The sequence below is a fragment of the Cherax quadricarinatus genome, chromosome 48 (assembly GCF_038502225.1).
Source record: "Cherax quadricarinatus isolate ZL_2023a chromosome 48, ASM3850222v1, whole genome shotgun sequence".
Lineage (NCBI taxonomy): Eukaryota > Metazoa > Arthropoda > Malacostraca > Decapoda > Parastacidae > Cherax > Cherax quadricarinatus.
In genome coordinates this window covers 4593937-4608558 of record NC_091339.1, presented here as the reverse complement: position 1 = coordinate 4608558, position 14622 = coordinate 4593937, and the positions used below count along the sequence as shown (strand labels likewise).

General features: G+C 39.8%; 1 protein-coding gene across 18 annotated transcripts in view; it reads right to left on the bottom strand.

Annotated features, from left to right (window-relative positions):
* Positions 1-14622, bottom strand: part of LOC128696147 (protein lin-10) — a 921476-nt gene that overhangs the window by 145414 nt on the left and 761440 nt on the right. For 12 of the 18 annotated variants that reach the window (XM_053787271.2, XM_053787270.2, XM_053787274.2 and 9 more), the window contains one exon: positions 4520-4662. In XM_053787271.2, coding sequence (XP_053643246.2) covers positions 4520-4662 — 143 coding nt within the window. Of the gene's footprint in view, positions 1-4519; positions 4663-5237; positions 5349-14622 lie in introns of those variants that run through there. The other 6 variants (XM_053787272.2, XM_053787276.2, XM_070094820.1 and 3 more) reach the window with 2 other exon arrangements.

The window sequence follows — 14622 nt, the reverse complement described above, 5'->3', positions numbered from 1 at the left end:
GTGCACGCGTGTGCGTGTGTGTGTGTGTGTGCGCGCGCGTGTGCGTGTGTGTGTGTGTACTCACCTATTTGTACTCACCTATTTGTGGTTGCAGGGGTCGAGTCCTAGCTCCTGGCCCCGCCTCTTCACCGGTTGCTACTAGACCCTCTCTCTCCCCGCTCCATGAGCTTTATCAAACCTCGTCTTAAAACTGTGTATGGTTCCTGCCTCCACTACGTCATTTTCTAGGCTATTCCACTGCCTTACAACTCTATGACTGAAGAAATACTTCCTACTATCTCTCTGACTCATTTGTGTCTTCAACTTCCAATTGTGGCCTCTTGTTTCTGTGTCCCCTCCCTGGAACATCCTGTCCTTGTCCACCTTGTCTATTCCACGCAGTATTTTATATGTCGTTATCATGTCTCCCCTGACCCTCCTGTCCTCCAGTGTCGTCAGGCCGATTTCCCTTAATCTTTCTTCATAGGACATTCCCCTTAGCTCTGGAACTAACCTTGTTGCAAACCTTTGTACTTTCTCTAGTTTCTTGACGTGCTTTATCAAGTGCGGGTTCCAAACAGGTGCTGCATACTCCAGTATGGGCCTGACATACACGGTGTACAGTGTCTTGAATGATTCCTTACTAAGGTGTCGGAATGCTGTTCTCAGGTTTGCCAGGCGCCCATATGCTGCAGCAGTTATCTGATTGATGTGTGCTTCCGGAGACATGCTCGGTGTTATACTCACCCCAAGATCTTTCTCCTTGAGTGAGGTTTGCAGTCTTTGGCCACCTAGCCTATACTCTGTCTGTGGTCTTCTGTGCCCTTCCCCTATCTTCATGACTTTGCATTTGGCAGGATTAAATTCGAGAAGCCATTTGCTGGACCAGGTGTCCAGTCTGTCCAGGTCTCTTTGAAGTCCTGCCTGGTCCTCATCAGATTTAATTCTCCTCATTAACTTCACATCATCTGCAAACAGGGACACTTCTGAGTCTAACCCTTCCGTCATGTCGTTCACATATACCAAAAATAGCACTGGTCCTAGGACCGACCCCTGTGGGACCCCGCTCGTCACAGGTGCCCACTGTGATACATCATTACGTACCATGACTCGTTGTTGCCTCCCTGTCAGGTATTCTCTGATCCATTGCAGTGCCCTTCCTGTTATATGCGCCTGATGCTCTAGCTTCTGCACTAATCTCTTGTGAGGAACTGTGTCAAAGGCCTTCTTGCAGTCCAAGAAGATGCAATCAACCCACCCCTCTCTCTCTTGTCTTACTTCTGTTATTTTATCATAAAACTCCAGAAGGTTTGTGACACAGGATTTGCCTTCCGTGAATCCGTGCTGGTTGGCATTTATACTCCTGTTCCGTTCCAGGTGCTCCACCACTCTCCTCCTGATAATCTTCTCCATAATTTTGCATACTATACACGTCAATGACACAGGTCTATAGTTTAGTGCCTCTTTTCTGTCTCCTTTTTTGAAAATGGGAACTACATTTGCTGTCTTCCATACCTCAGGTAGTTGCCCAGTTTCCAGGGATGTGTTGAAGATTGTGGTAAGTGGTACGCACAACATATCTGCTCCCTCTCTAAGGACCCATGGAGAGATGTTGTCCGGTCCCATTGCCTTTGAGGTATCGATGTCCCTTAGCAGTTTCTTCACCTCCTCCTCATCTGTATGTATGTCGTCCAACACTTGTTGGTGTATTCCTTGTTGGTGTCCCCATCTGGTCTGTCCCCCCAGAGTCCTTCCTGTCTCTACTGTAAATACTTCCTTAAATCTCGTGTTGAGCTCCTCACATACCTCTTGATCGTTTCTTGTGAGTTCCCCACCTTCTTTCCTCAGCCTTATCACCTGGTCCTTGACTGTTGTCTTCTTCCTAATGTGGCTATACAGCAGTTTCGGGTCAGATTTGACTTTCGATGCTATGTCGTTTTCATACTGTCTCTGGGCCTCCCTCCTTATCTGCGCATACTCGTTTCTGGCTCTTCTACTAATCTCCTTGTTTTCCTGGGTCCTATGCCTCCTGTACCTTTTCCATTCTCTGTTGCACTTAGCTTTTGCCTCCCTACACCTTCGGGTAAACCAAGGACTCGTCTTGGTCTTCCTATTATTTCTGTTTCCCTTGGGAACAAAACTTTCCTCTGCCTCCTTGCACTTTGTTGCCACATATTCCATCATCTCGTTTACTGATTTTCCTACCATTTCTCTGTCCCACTGAACCTCCTGCAGGAAGTTTCTCATACCTGTGTAGTCCCCCCTTTTATAGTTTGGCCTGTCCCCTTCAGTTCCTGTTACCTTCTCCACTTGTAACTCTACTATATAGTCAAAACTCAGAACCACATGATCGCTAGCTCCAAGGGGCCTCTCGTAAGTGATGTCCTCGATGTCTGAACTGCTCAGGGTGAACACAAGATCCAGTCTTGCTGGCTCATCCTCCCCTCTCTCTCTGGTTGTGTCCCTGACATGTTGATGCATGAGGTTTTCAAGTACCACATCCATCATCTTTGCTCTCCATGTTTCGGGACCCCCATGTGGCTCCAGGTTTTCCCAGTCGATCTCCCTGTGGTTGAAATCGCCCATTACCAGTAACTTTGCTCTGCTCGAGTGAGCTCTTCTTGCCACCTCAGCCAGTGTGTCCACCATCACCCTGTTGTTTTCTTCGTACTCCTCTCTTGGCCTCCTGCAGTTCTGTGGTGGGTTATACATCACTCCAATGACTACTTTATGTTCTCCGGACTGAATTGTACCTACAATGTAGTCTCTTTCTCCAATCATGTCCATGCCTTCCATTTCCTCAAATCCCCATTGGTGTTTTATGAGCAGTGCAACCCCTCCTCCCCCTCTACTCCTTCTATCTTTCCTCAGGATCTGATATCCTGTTGGGAAGATTGTGTCTGTTATTATCTCAGCGAGTTTTGTTTCTGTGACTGCTATGATGTCTGGGGATTTTTCACTGATTCTTTCATTCCACTCCTCATGTTTATTCATTATTCCATCCGCATTTGTGTACCAAACCTTTAGTTTCTTTTCTATCATTGTGGTCATGCAAGTATATTGGGGTTGGGGGAGGGAGAGCCTTGGTGGGGGCCTATATGGGGCTGTGGTGTAGGTGGGGTATGTGTTGATGGGGGTGGGGTCAGAATGCCCATAAGGGACAGCTGTTGGGGTGAGGTTTGTGATATGGGGGTTGGTGGCAGAGGGAACAGTGAGTGGGTTGGAGTATAGGTTGCTCAGTTGCGTTGGGAATGTCGCGGGTGGGGTCTTTTGGTGGGAGATTCTGTGGGGTGTGTTTGCCCTTCCTCCTGTGTCTGGGTCCTGCTCATTTTCATTGCTTCTCGTTCCTCCTTGCGTCTCTGTACCCTCTCTTTCAGTGTAGTCCTTTCTTCTTGTGTTCTGTCGCGGTCGAGGTATACTCTCTGGTACCCCTCTTTGTCTCTCAGTCTTGCTTTCTCTTGCAGAATCCTGATTCGAACTGATTCTTCCTTGAAAGTTACTCTGACAGGCCGTATCCTTCCACTCGCAAACCACCCAATTCTCTGAAAATTTGTCACCTGGGTCATATTGCCCTCCCCTATTGTTTTCATGATGCCTTCAATCATTTTTTTCTCCTCCTGTTTTATTTCTTCAAAGTTGGCCCCCTTGGCTTCTTGGAGCCCGTACACAAAAACTGACCTCGCCCTTTCCTCCTCCCACTGAGTCTCCATCTGCTTCCTCTGAGGCATTTTGTTTCCTTCCATTGACATGTTCTTGCCTTCAGTCCCTGTCATATCTGAAACATCTATTCTTAGTGGACTGTCTTTCCTGGCCAGCTGTCCCTTGCTACTGCAGTTGGCTGTTAGAACCTCTGCATATAACAAACCTTCATTTTCTTCGGACCTGTCGCTTGATCTTAGTGTGCTCATCGTCTTTTCCCTGGCCCCACGTGGGTCTGATAGGTCCTTCGTGTACGGCATGTCTCCGTTGTTGCTTACCATCCCCTTGTCTGCGCCTGACTCTGAATTTCCATCATTGTCTTCAGACCTGTCGTTTGATCTCAGTGTGCTCGTCGTCTTTTCCCTGGCCCCACGTGGGTCTGATAGGGCCTTCCTGTACGGCATGTCTCCGTTGTTGCTTACCATCCCCTTGTCTGCGCCTGACTTTGAATTTCCTGATGTCACGTCTGAATTGTCATTTGTCTCTCTAATCTGTTTCAGGCTTTGCAGTTTCTCTTCTAAGCACTGTATCCTAGCTTCTGCTGCTAAGGCCTGTACTTCCCACTTCCTGCACTCTTCAGCTATCCGCTCCTCCATTTTCTTACCAAGCTCTACTATCTTCCTTCCCCACTCTTCCTCCCTTTTTTGGAGCTCTAACTCCCAGTCTGTGTGTGTGTGTGTGTGTGTGTGTGTGTGTGTGTGTGTGTGTGTGTGTGTGTGTGTGTGTGTGTGTGTGTGTGTGTGTGTGTGCATGTGTGCACACACGCTTACACACACACACACATTCATATATGTATACATATACATTAATTTACATTTAAAAGTATATCTTTCAAGCTTACCTTTATACGAGAAACTGCCTCTTCAGCTTGCATCATGCGTGTAGTCTTGGTAGGTTGACCCTCCGAGACAAGCTGTGTTGAACCAAGATAGCGAGCACGGAACAAGACACCCTCAATCAACACTGCCGGTTCATGAATCATAACTGCAGAACAAATACAAATTATCTTAGAAACTGCTGCACTATGAGGTACTTTATTCTTCGTATATGATAAATGCCATCTCCAACAAGGTAAGGTGTGTCAGCAGGATGGTAGGTTCTTGAACAAGGCTAGCATGCTTAAAATATACTGTATAATAATGCTGGACCCGTCAGCACAATACTGTACAGTCTCCGCAAAAAAAAAAAAAAAATCGTCAGACGGATGCAAATAAAAAGTTTGCCGCCAATATTGTAAGAAACTTAATGTATGCAAAAGGTCAGATGACCAGATACTGACATTTTTTATTTTCTAAGTTCACTTCTAAAGCCCCAAAAAATTCCTGTGTATTTTACGCATCCATCTGCAAACTTTTTTTGTGGCAAACATTTTATTTTTTTTGCAGTGTGTACAGTGGTACCTCGGGATACGAACCTAATTCATTCCAGAAGGCTGTTTGAGTGCCAATCTGTTCGAGTACAGAACGAATTCGTTCCCATAAGAAATAATGTAAAGTAGATTAATCCGATTCAGACCCCAAAAAATACACTTACAAAAGCACTTACAAAAATACACTTACATAATTGTTCAAGTTCGTATCCCGAGGTACCACTGTATATATGTTAATACCAGTTAATGACTTCAGGAATTATCGCCTCTGCAACCCAGTCTCAGACCAGGTCTTCCAAAATAGAAAAGAAGCAATAAGGAAATATTATAGGGATAGAACTACAGTATAAGAATGAGGGAAATAAAACTAAGTATATATTGTACTGAATGCAAATATAAGTTTGTAAGATTAATGTAATGTTACATTTTCAATCACAGAGATGTTATCTTATAACTAAATAACCAAAACACTAGCTTTCTCCCCTATCATTTTTGCTTTCACAGTTATTAATAGAAATGTACAATATAATACTTACCTAATTGGTCAGTGTTGATAAAATACTGTGTACACATACACAATTACCAAAATAATTTGTATTTACCCAATAATACCAATCCCATTTAACACACATGCCATACTTGTCTGCATTCTATTCATGCAAGGTGTTGAGTAGACACTAAATCAATATAATATTCAATATTGCACCTGGATTTCTGAATTCAGTAACAACTAGTTTTGGATTCAATGACAACAACAAAATTCCAGAACTGAACAACTGTAATCTTGTACATTAAGTAAGAGATTACTAGGTGGATTTCATAAATACAGTAATGTATTTTTGTGCTGAACAACTAAACTCTCTAAGCTTAATAACTAACAAGAATAGTAGTGTATATAGGAAACTATGAACATCAATATTAATATTAAATATACATGTACTGCTAAGCCACTGCAGTAAAAAATAAGGCCAATGAGCAATATAGTATGAAAAACATATACAATAATTAATTTCATTTATAAAACTAGCTTAAGGTGCTAAAACTTCAAGACTGGAACATCACGATAAAAATTAGTGAAAAAACATATAGCTTTATTAATCTGTATTGCACTTTTGTGTTTTATACTCATTATTTAGGTCTGGTCAATACACGGATTCTCCATCTTATCAACAAGTTGTGTTTCCAGTGTTTCAACTTATGAACAAGTCACTGGTAGCCCTGAAATTGTTATCCTAGACAATGACAGTAAAGCACAAAGAATAAGTCAAGAAATGTAATTACAGCCTCTCCCCACTTACCGACATACTCCTTTACCGATGACTCGGACTTACGACGGGCTCTCTGACCAGTATGCATATCTAAATAATGTATATAAGAGCTGATTTCTTCTATTCTGTTTATTACAACATACAGTGACCGCAAAAAAATCTAAATATTTCTAACGCAAAAAAAAATCTATACACTAGATTTTGGTGTATATCACTTGAATTTCCACCATAAGAAAAGTGGGCAGAGCCTTTGATGGTTTAGTGTACTGGAGTCAGTCTTGCTCCAATGTTCCCCACCACCCCATGCTTCAGTGCTCTTCCAGAACTCAATGAGGAAGGAGGATTGCTATGTTGTTACTCAGTGCCAATTTTTTCCACACTACCACAAACTTTGCCATGCTATATCTCTACTCCATGTGGTCAGAATGGGTCGAACTAAACTTTCAATTGTAGAGAACACTCGTGCACTCACCCTAATAGAGCAAGGCATGTCTGTGATCTGCAGAGCCACAGACCTGAAGGTAACTAGGATGGTAATTTACAACCTCAAGAAAGCAGCTGCCTCACTCCCACCTGGCACCATGCCACATAGGAAGGTGGGGTCTGGAGCCCCCAAAATGACTTCCCTTCACACAGACAAGATCCTGAAGAGGGAAGTGTTATCAGATCCTGCCATAACAGCCAAGACCTCAAGAAAAACCACCCTGCACTCCTGAAAGACGTCGCAGTGCGAACCATTCAGCACCGACTACAAAAGAACTTGAAAATGCCTGCTCGATGTGCCGCCAAGAAGAAATGGCTTCAGTTCTGCAAGAAATACCAGGATTGGACCTCAGACCAGTGGCAGAAGGTGATGTTCAGAGTGCCTTCAGACTCATCAGGAGTGTCTCTAAGACGGTTCATCGTCCTAGAGGTGTGTCCCGTTATGACCTGTGGTACACCGTAAAGACAGTGAAGCGCCCTGACAGTGTTATGGTCTGGGGTGCTTTTAGTGGTTATAAGGGCAGAGGTGGACTATACTTTCTTCCTAAGAACATTATGATGAAAGGAAGTAATTACGGTGGACCCCCGGTTAACGATATTTTTTCACTCCAGAAGTATGTTCAGGTGCCAGTACTGACTGAATTTGTTCCCATAAGGAATATTGTGAAGTAGATTAGTCCATTTCAGACCCCCAAACATACACGTACAAACGCACTTACATAAATACACTTACATAATTGGTCGCATTCGGAGGTGATTGTTATGCGGGGGTCCACTGTATATTGAGGTGTAAAGGGACCACATGCTGACATTTTGGAACATTCACGAGTGTGATTTTTTTATTCATGATGGTGCCCCTGCCCATAAGTCAAAACAAGTGAAGAAGTTCCTCAAGGACAATAATATCAGTGCTTTGGAGTGGCCAGGCAATTCCCCTGACCTAAATCCTATTAAGAATCTGGCATGTGACGAAAAATGAGATTGCAAAAGCTCGACCCACCAACATCATGGACCTGAAGGAGGCACTGAAGAAGTTTTGGATCAACATGGATGCCTCCCTCTTCTCTACCCTCGCCACTTCGATGCCCAGGTGACTTCAGATGGTGATACAGAACAATGGTAACATGACCAAGTACTAGTTAGAAGCTAAAAAGCGAAAATAAAATACAGTGGAACCTCTACTTACGAGTTTAGTCCGTTCCATGACCTTGCTCGCAACTGAATTTACTCATTTGCAGAGTCAATTTTCCTCATTTAAATTAACAGAAATGCAATTAATCCATTCCAGTGGAATTCTGTACTTCAATAATTTCGCTAATATCAACTCTACGGCTTATTTATCTATCTCACTTCATCTAAATTCTAATATGACATAATAAACAATATAATTAACATAGAAACCTGATATATACTCTAAAATTAATAAAATATGTAATTCATTTAGTGGTATGGGCGGTGTCTGCGGTGGACGAGAGTTTGTCTGGAGATAGGACAAAATATTTCTTGAATAATTTCGCTAATATCATCTATACAGCTTATTTATCTATCACAGTTCATCTAATATGACATAACAAACAATAAAAATAACATAGAAACCTGATATATACTCTAGAATGAATAAAATATGTCATTATATATGTGGCAGCAGCAGCGGCCGACGAAAGTTTGTCTGGAGACAGGACAAAATACTCCTTCAATATTTCGCTATCATCAACTCTACGGCTTATTTATCTATCACAGTTCATCTAATATGAAATAATAAACAATATAAATAACACTGACACCTGATATACAGTAGGGCCCCACTTATACAGCGGGTTAGGTTCCAGGCTGTCGCCGGAAAGCAGACATTGCCTGAAGGCAGAACACCATTTTTTTTCCATGTATAAATGCATATAAATGCCAGACAACAAGTTTACACTAAATTATATTAAGTTAGGCATTAAAAACACACAAAGTAAAATACATTCACAGTACATTCATTACTTATCTTGAAGTATTTGCAATCTTAATGTAGGGAGACAGGTGAGCAGTACTTATTTGTAGGAAGTCAGGTGCAGGTAGCCCTGGTGTAGGTAGCCCTGGTTCCCCATCTCATACTTAATATACGATATTTAAAACATCCCAGAGAGGTAAAATACACATACAGTACTCTCATTATTTACCTTAAAATATGTGTAGTCTTAATATAGGAAGAGAGATGAGTAGTATTTATTTGTAGGAAGTCAGTGTGTGTAGCCCACCTGGGCTACACCTACCGGCTACCTACACTGTGACCCAGAGCCATATATTAACATCGACATACCATGTTCACTGAATTTAATCATATCTAACAACTACCTTTAGATGCCATCATAAATGAAGGGAGAAGTAATGAATAATTCATGCCGAAAATTGTAAACAAAAGCGGAGTGAGGGAGTCGCTGGGCCAAACGCAGATTCATACATGTTTTCTCTGATGGCTGAGCAGAGAAAACGCAATGTTGTCCCTCCACTCGGCTACCACACAGCTCTACAAGTATTATTATCAGAGCACATATAAAACATGCAATAAATGCCAGACAACAAGTTTACACTAACTGATATTAAGTTAGCAATATTATTATTATTATAATCAAGGGGGAAGCGCTAAACTCATAGGATTATACAGCGCCTGGGGAGGGGATGTGGAAGGCATTCAGGCTTAATTCGGGGAACTGGAGCACAGATCCAATTCCCTAAATCAAGAGCCCCTCACCAACATCAAAGTTAGCAATAGAAATAGGCATTAAAAACACAATAAAAGGTAACACTTACCTTAAAATATTAATATTGATGTGTGAGAGGTGAGTGGCAGGGTGTTTATTAAATAAAATCGGAATGGCACACCATCATCCTCTAACTTGGGGCCTAAAGCAAGAGGCTTACGACTTCTCTTTTTATCACAGCTAACCTTAGACGCCATCGTCAATGAGAGCCAACTAGTTAACGAAAGAGTAAACGAGAGAGAGAATGAGATACAGAGTTGAGACAATGTAAGAACACAAACTGAACAGGTAGTGGACGATCACTTGGTCAGGCGAAATAAATGCATATTAATATGTGTCTACTTTTAGTTCATTCACGTCCGTTTGTAAGAGTTTGTAAAACATTTACCTCAATATTTTTTTATTATAATAATAATTACCTCACAATACAAATAATCTTACATTGTGTACAAGTTGTACAAGTTAGTTCAGAATAAACAAACAGCTACACACCATTTTTAGAGTGAATAAAAATAATAATAATAATAATAATAATAATAATAATAAATATTATTATTATTATAAAAAACACTAAACCCACAAGGGTCGTGAATTGCTATATATAGAGTAAAGGCATACGAAACGAATATTTTTCTACAGTTATCCTCCAGTTTGACTAGAGAAAATGTAATTCTTCCGACACTCCCTACACAACTGCTTTGTAAACAAATCTCATATTTACGTCAATTTTTATTCTGTGAGTGTATGTATCATGTTTATATGCTATGTAACGGGTTTCATATATAATTTTGAGGAAAATATCATAGATGGATTAATGAAAATGCCTATATTACTGTAAAATAAGACATTTGGTGTGCCCAAGAGTGATTATTATTACGTAGTATTGGCGTCATGAGTAGAGAGAGACTTAGCGATTTTAATGTGTACCTGCACACCAGCACAGTGTGTAAGTATATTTAGGTACAGGAACACATAAGTATAATTATCAGAGTACATATAAAATACACAGTAACTTTAAAACACTTGAAATTTTGGAAAATTTCCTGACATAATAGATGTGGTCACGGAGAATGTAAATAAACCGGGTGGGGGGGGGCGCCGTATTTGAAAGACCGCTTACCATATAGCAAATTTTGGTCATAATTTGACATCGCCGTATTAGTGGAACGCCGTAAAGCGGGGCCCTACTGTATACTCTAGAATGAATAAAATATGTCATTATGTAACAGGTGGAGGTGGCCACAACCGCTCCCTCTTTGTTGTGGTAAACACTACCATCTAGTGACGGCCTTTTGAAACCATCTACTGTTATAATTATTATTATGTAGTACATTATTACTATATATATTTTATTATACATATTATTATTATTACTATTGTATTATATTATACTATTATTATTATATGTATTATTATTATACATATTATTATTATACATATTATTATTACACATATTATTATTATTATTATACATATTATTTATTATTATTATTATTATTATTATTATTATTATTATTACAATATAAATAATTTTTATTTTTATTTACACAAAAAATATAAGATTTACTGTTATGCCTTATTGCAATAATTGTATAAATAATGTCAACCCATTGACTACTGTATATTGGAATGGACAGTGACTTCATTTGTTTACTCTTGAACATAGCCAAAACAATCGAACATTTCTCCTACATTGATCTCAATTTCAAGGAACTTTTCACCGTGAAAGCAATTAAAATCATATCTATTTCTGTAATATATATTCCATTCTATCAAATATGACCAAAAAAAATGAGAATATGACCATAAAAACCATACAAAATTACCGCTAAGGAGTGGCTAATTGCTGAGAAGTGAACTCCATTATTTATGCTTACATTTCTTTCATTTTTGTTGTACATTAACCCTTTGAGGGTTTTCGTCGTACTAGTACGTCTTACGCGTAGGGGTTTTTGACGTACTAGTACTCATAAATTCTAGCGGCCTCAAATCTAGTGGGAGAAAGCTGGTAAGCCTTCATATGAAAGAATGGGTCTATGTGGTCAGTGTGCACAGTCTAAAAAAAATCCTGCAGCACACAGTGCATAATGAGAAAAAAATAACTTTGACCAATTTTTTTGAATAAATCAGCGACTTTGCAGTGTATTTTCGTATGGTATTTATTGTTGTATTCTAGCTTTCTTGGTCTAATTTTATAGAATGGAAGACATATTACAGAAATTGAGATGATTTTGACTGGTTTTACAATGAAAGGTGCCTTGAAATTGAGCTCAAAGTAGCAGAAATGTTCGATTTTTACCAAACTTCAAAAGTAAACAAATCGTGCCAATCGTGCAATACACGTCAACTGGTGAGTCTAATATTCTTTTACAAGTGCACCAATAATATTTATACCATTTTTTACACTAATGCAGTAGTCTGCATAACAGTAAATCTTATATTTTTTGTGAAAATAAAAATTCAAAGTGGAAAGCAAAAGAATATAAGAGGGGCCTTGAGACATGACTAATGACTAGAGGAAATGTCATTTTAGTGCCAGGAATGTCTATCTTGTTTATTCTGGACCCTATTCGGAAATTGGCATCTTTTGAAATTTGTGTGAAATTGGCAAAATTGCTAAATTCTGACCACTGTACTGGATAGTTGAATTTATAAATGGGTGGTTTCTTGCACCCATTCGATAGAAAAAATGGAGTTTTAGCGAAATATTCATGTTTTTTGTCGACTAGTACAGTGAAATTGGCCGAAAATGGGGCTCAAAGTGGGCAAAATCGCCGATGCGTAAACATCGCCGAGACCGCTAACTTTGCGAGAGCATAATTCCGTAAGTTTTCTATCAAATTTCAAACTTTTGGTGTCTTTATGATCGGGAAAAGATTCTCTATCTTTTCGTAAGAGAAAATAATTTTTTTTTTTTTTAAATTTGGCCGACCCTGAGAACGAGTTTCGGAGATGGCCTGTCGACCCTCAAAGGGTTAAGAAGCATCTTTCCATCATACATTGCCTAAGTTTCAATAAGATAGTCCAACAAACAAATGAGATACAATTTCCTAGATCAAGAGCAAGAGCCCCTACCCAGTGTCAAGGAACCTGCCTTGAGGTCTGCTCGCTTACGGAAATTTTGCTCGAATATGGAATAAAAAAATCGACCCATCAACTGCTCGTATTTCGAAAAACTTGCACGTGGATGCGCTCACGAGTAGAGGTTCCACTGTACATGTACATACATTAAGTTGCATTTTTTCGTTTTATTGTCCAAAAATTGCTAATGTATAGATTTTTTGCGGCCACTGTATAGTACACTACTGTATAAATATTTAAAAATATACGAGAAATGGTATAAATGGTGCAAAGGTGACATTAAAATAATATCAAAGATGACTGATACATACCCACTACCATTATAGTATGCTCCTCACTTAGCAATGAATTCGTTTACTGACGTGGTCTTAGGAACGGAACTCTGTCGTTAAGTGAGGAGAGGCTGTACATGTCAAATTCCTGACCGATGAATAGCTTTCATAAAACAAATAGTGGAACCTCGGCTTACGAATTTAATCTGTTCCGTGACCTTGTTCGTATCCCGATTTCTTCATAAACCGAGTCAATTTTCTTCATTTAAAATAACTGAAATTGCATTAATCCTTTCCAGTGGAATTCCTGCTCTCAGGAGGCATGACAAAATACTTCAATATGATGCTAATATCAACTCTATGGCTTATTTATCTATCACAATTCATCTAATATCAGCATTATTCAAGGAATGCACAACAGGTCCATCACTGTCAATGTTCAGCATTTCTTCGATGTCAGCTTCCTGTAACTCCATTAGCACACAGTCAAGATTAGTAAATAGAACTGTCAACGCTTATTGCTTGGGTATGTTTATTCTGTTAGTGGGGTGGATTTGTAAAGGACCTGCCTAGTGTGGGCCAACATGCCTACTGCAGTGTTCCTCATTTCTTATGTTATTATATACCCATGACACCAATCATACCCAGCCCCTCCCACTCATATATTTGTCCAATCTCTTTTTAAAGCTACCCAAAGTCCTATCGAAGCTAAAATCTTGGATAGTTTCAAATTTAGGTTGGATAAATATATGAGTGAGAGGGGTTGGATTTGAGTGGGACTTGCCCATGAGTAAATAGAATTATTAAGGCTTATTGCTTGGGTAAGAACATAAGAATGCAGGAACACTGCAGAATGCCTATTGGCCCATACAAGGCAGGTCCTTGTCAAACAACCTCTACCCAAAGCTACCCAAGAATTTGCTCCCGTACCCAATGACACAAATCAAACCCAGCCCCTCCCACTCATATGTTTGTCCAATCTCTTTTTAAAGCTGCCCAAAGTCCTAGCCTTGATCACCTTACTGGGTAGATTGTTCAACGCATCCACAACTCTGTTAGAAAACCAGTACTTACCTATGTCCTTTCTAAATCTAAATTTATCCAACTTAAATCCATTATTTCTGGTTCTTACCTGGCTCGACACCCTCAGTACTTTATTAATATCTCCTTTGTTTATGCCCGTCATCCACTTATATACTTCAATGATATCTCCCCTCATTCTACGTCTCTCCAGAGAGTGGAGATTTAAGGCTTTAAGTCTATCTTCATACAGGAAATTCCTTACACAGTAAATTATTTTAGTCATTCTTCTCTGTATGTTCTCCAATGAGTCTATATCCATCCTGTAGTAAGGAGACCAAAACTGAGCAGCATTATCTAAATGAGGCCTCACTAGTGATGTATAGAGCTGTAAAATAACTTTTGGATTTCTGTTACTTATACTTCTTGAGACAAATCCAAGTAATCTGTTAGCCTTGTTGCGCACACTAAGGCACTGCTGTCTTGGCTTTAGATTTCTGCTTACCATGACTCCCATGTCTTTTTCACATTCTGTATGATCAAGCTCTACTTCACCTAGTTTATAGCTTTGAGGGTTATTTTCATTACCAAGGACTAGTACCTTACACTTATCCACATTGAACTTCATCTGCCATTTTTCAGACCAAGACATTAATTTGTCCAAATCCTCCTGGAGTTCATTGCTATCCTCCTCAGAATTAATC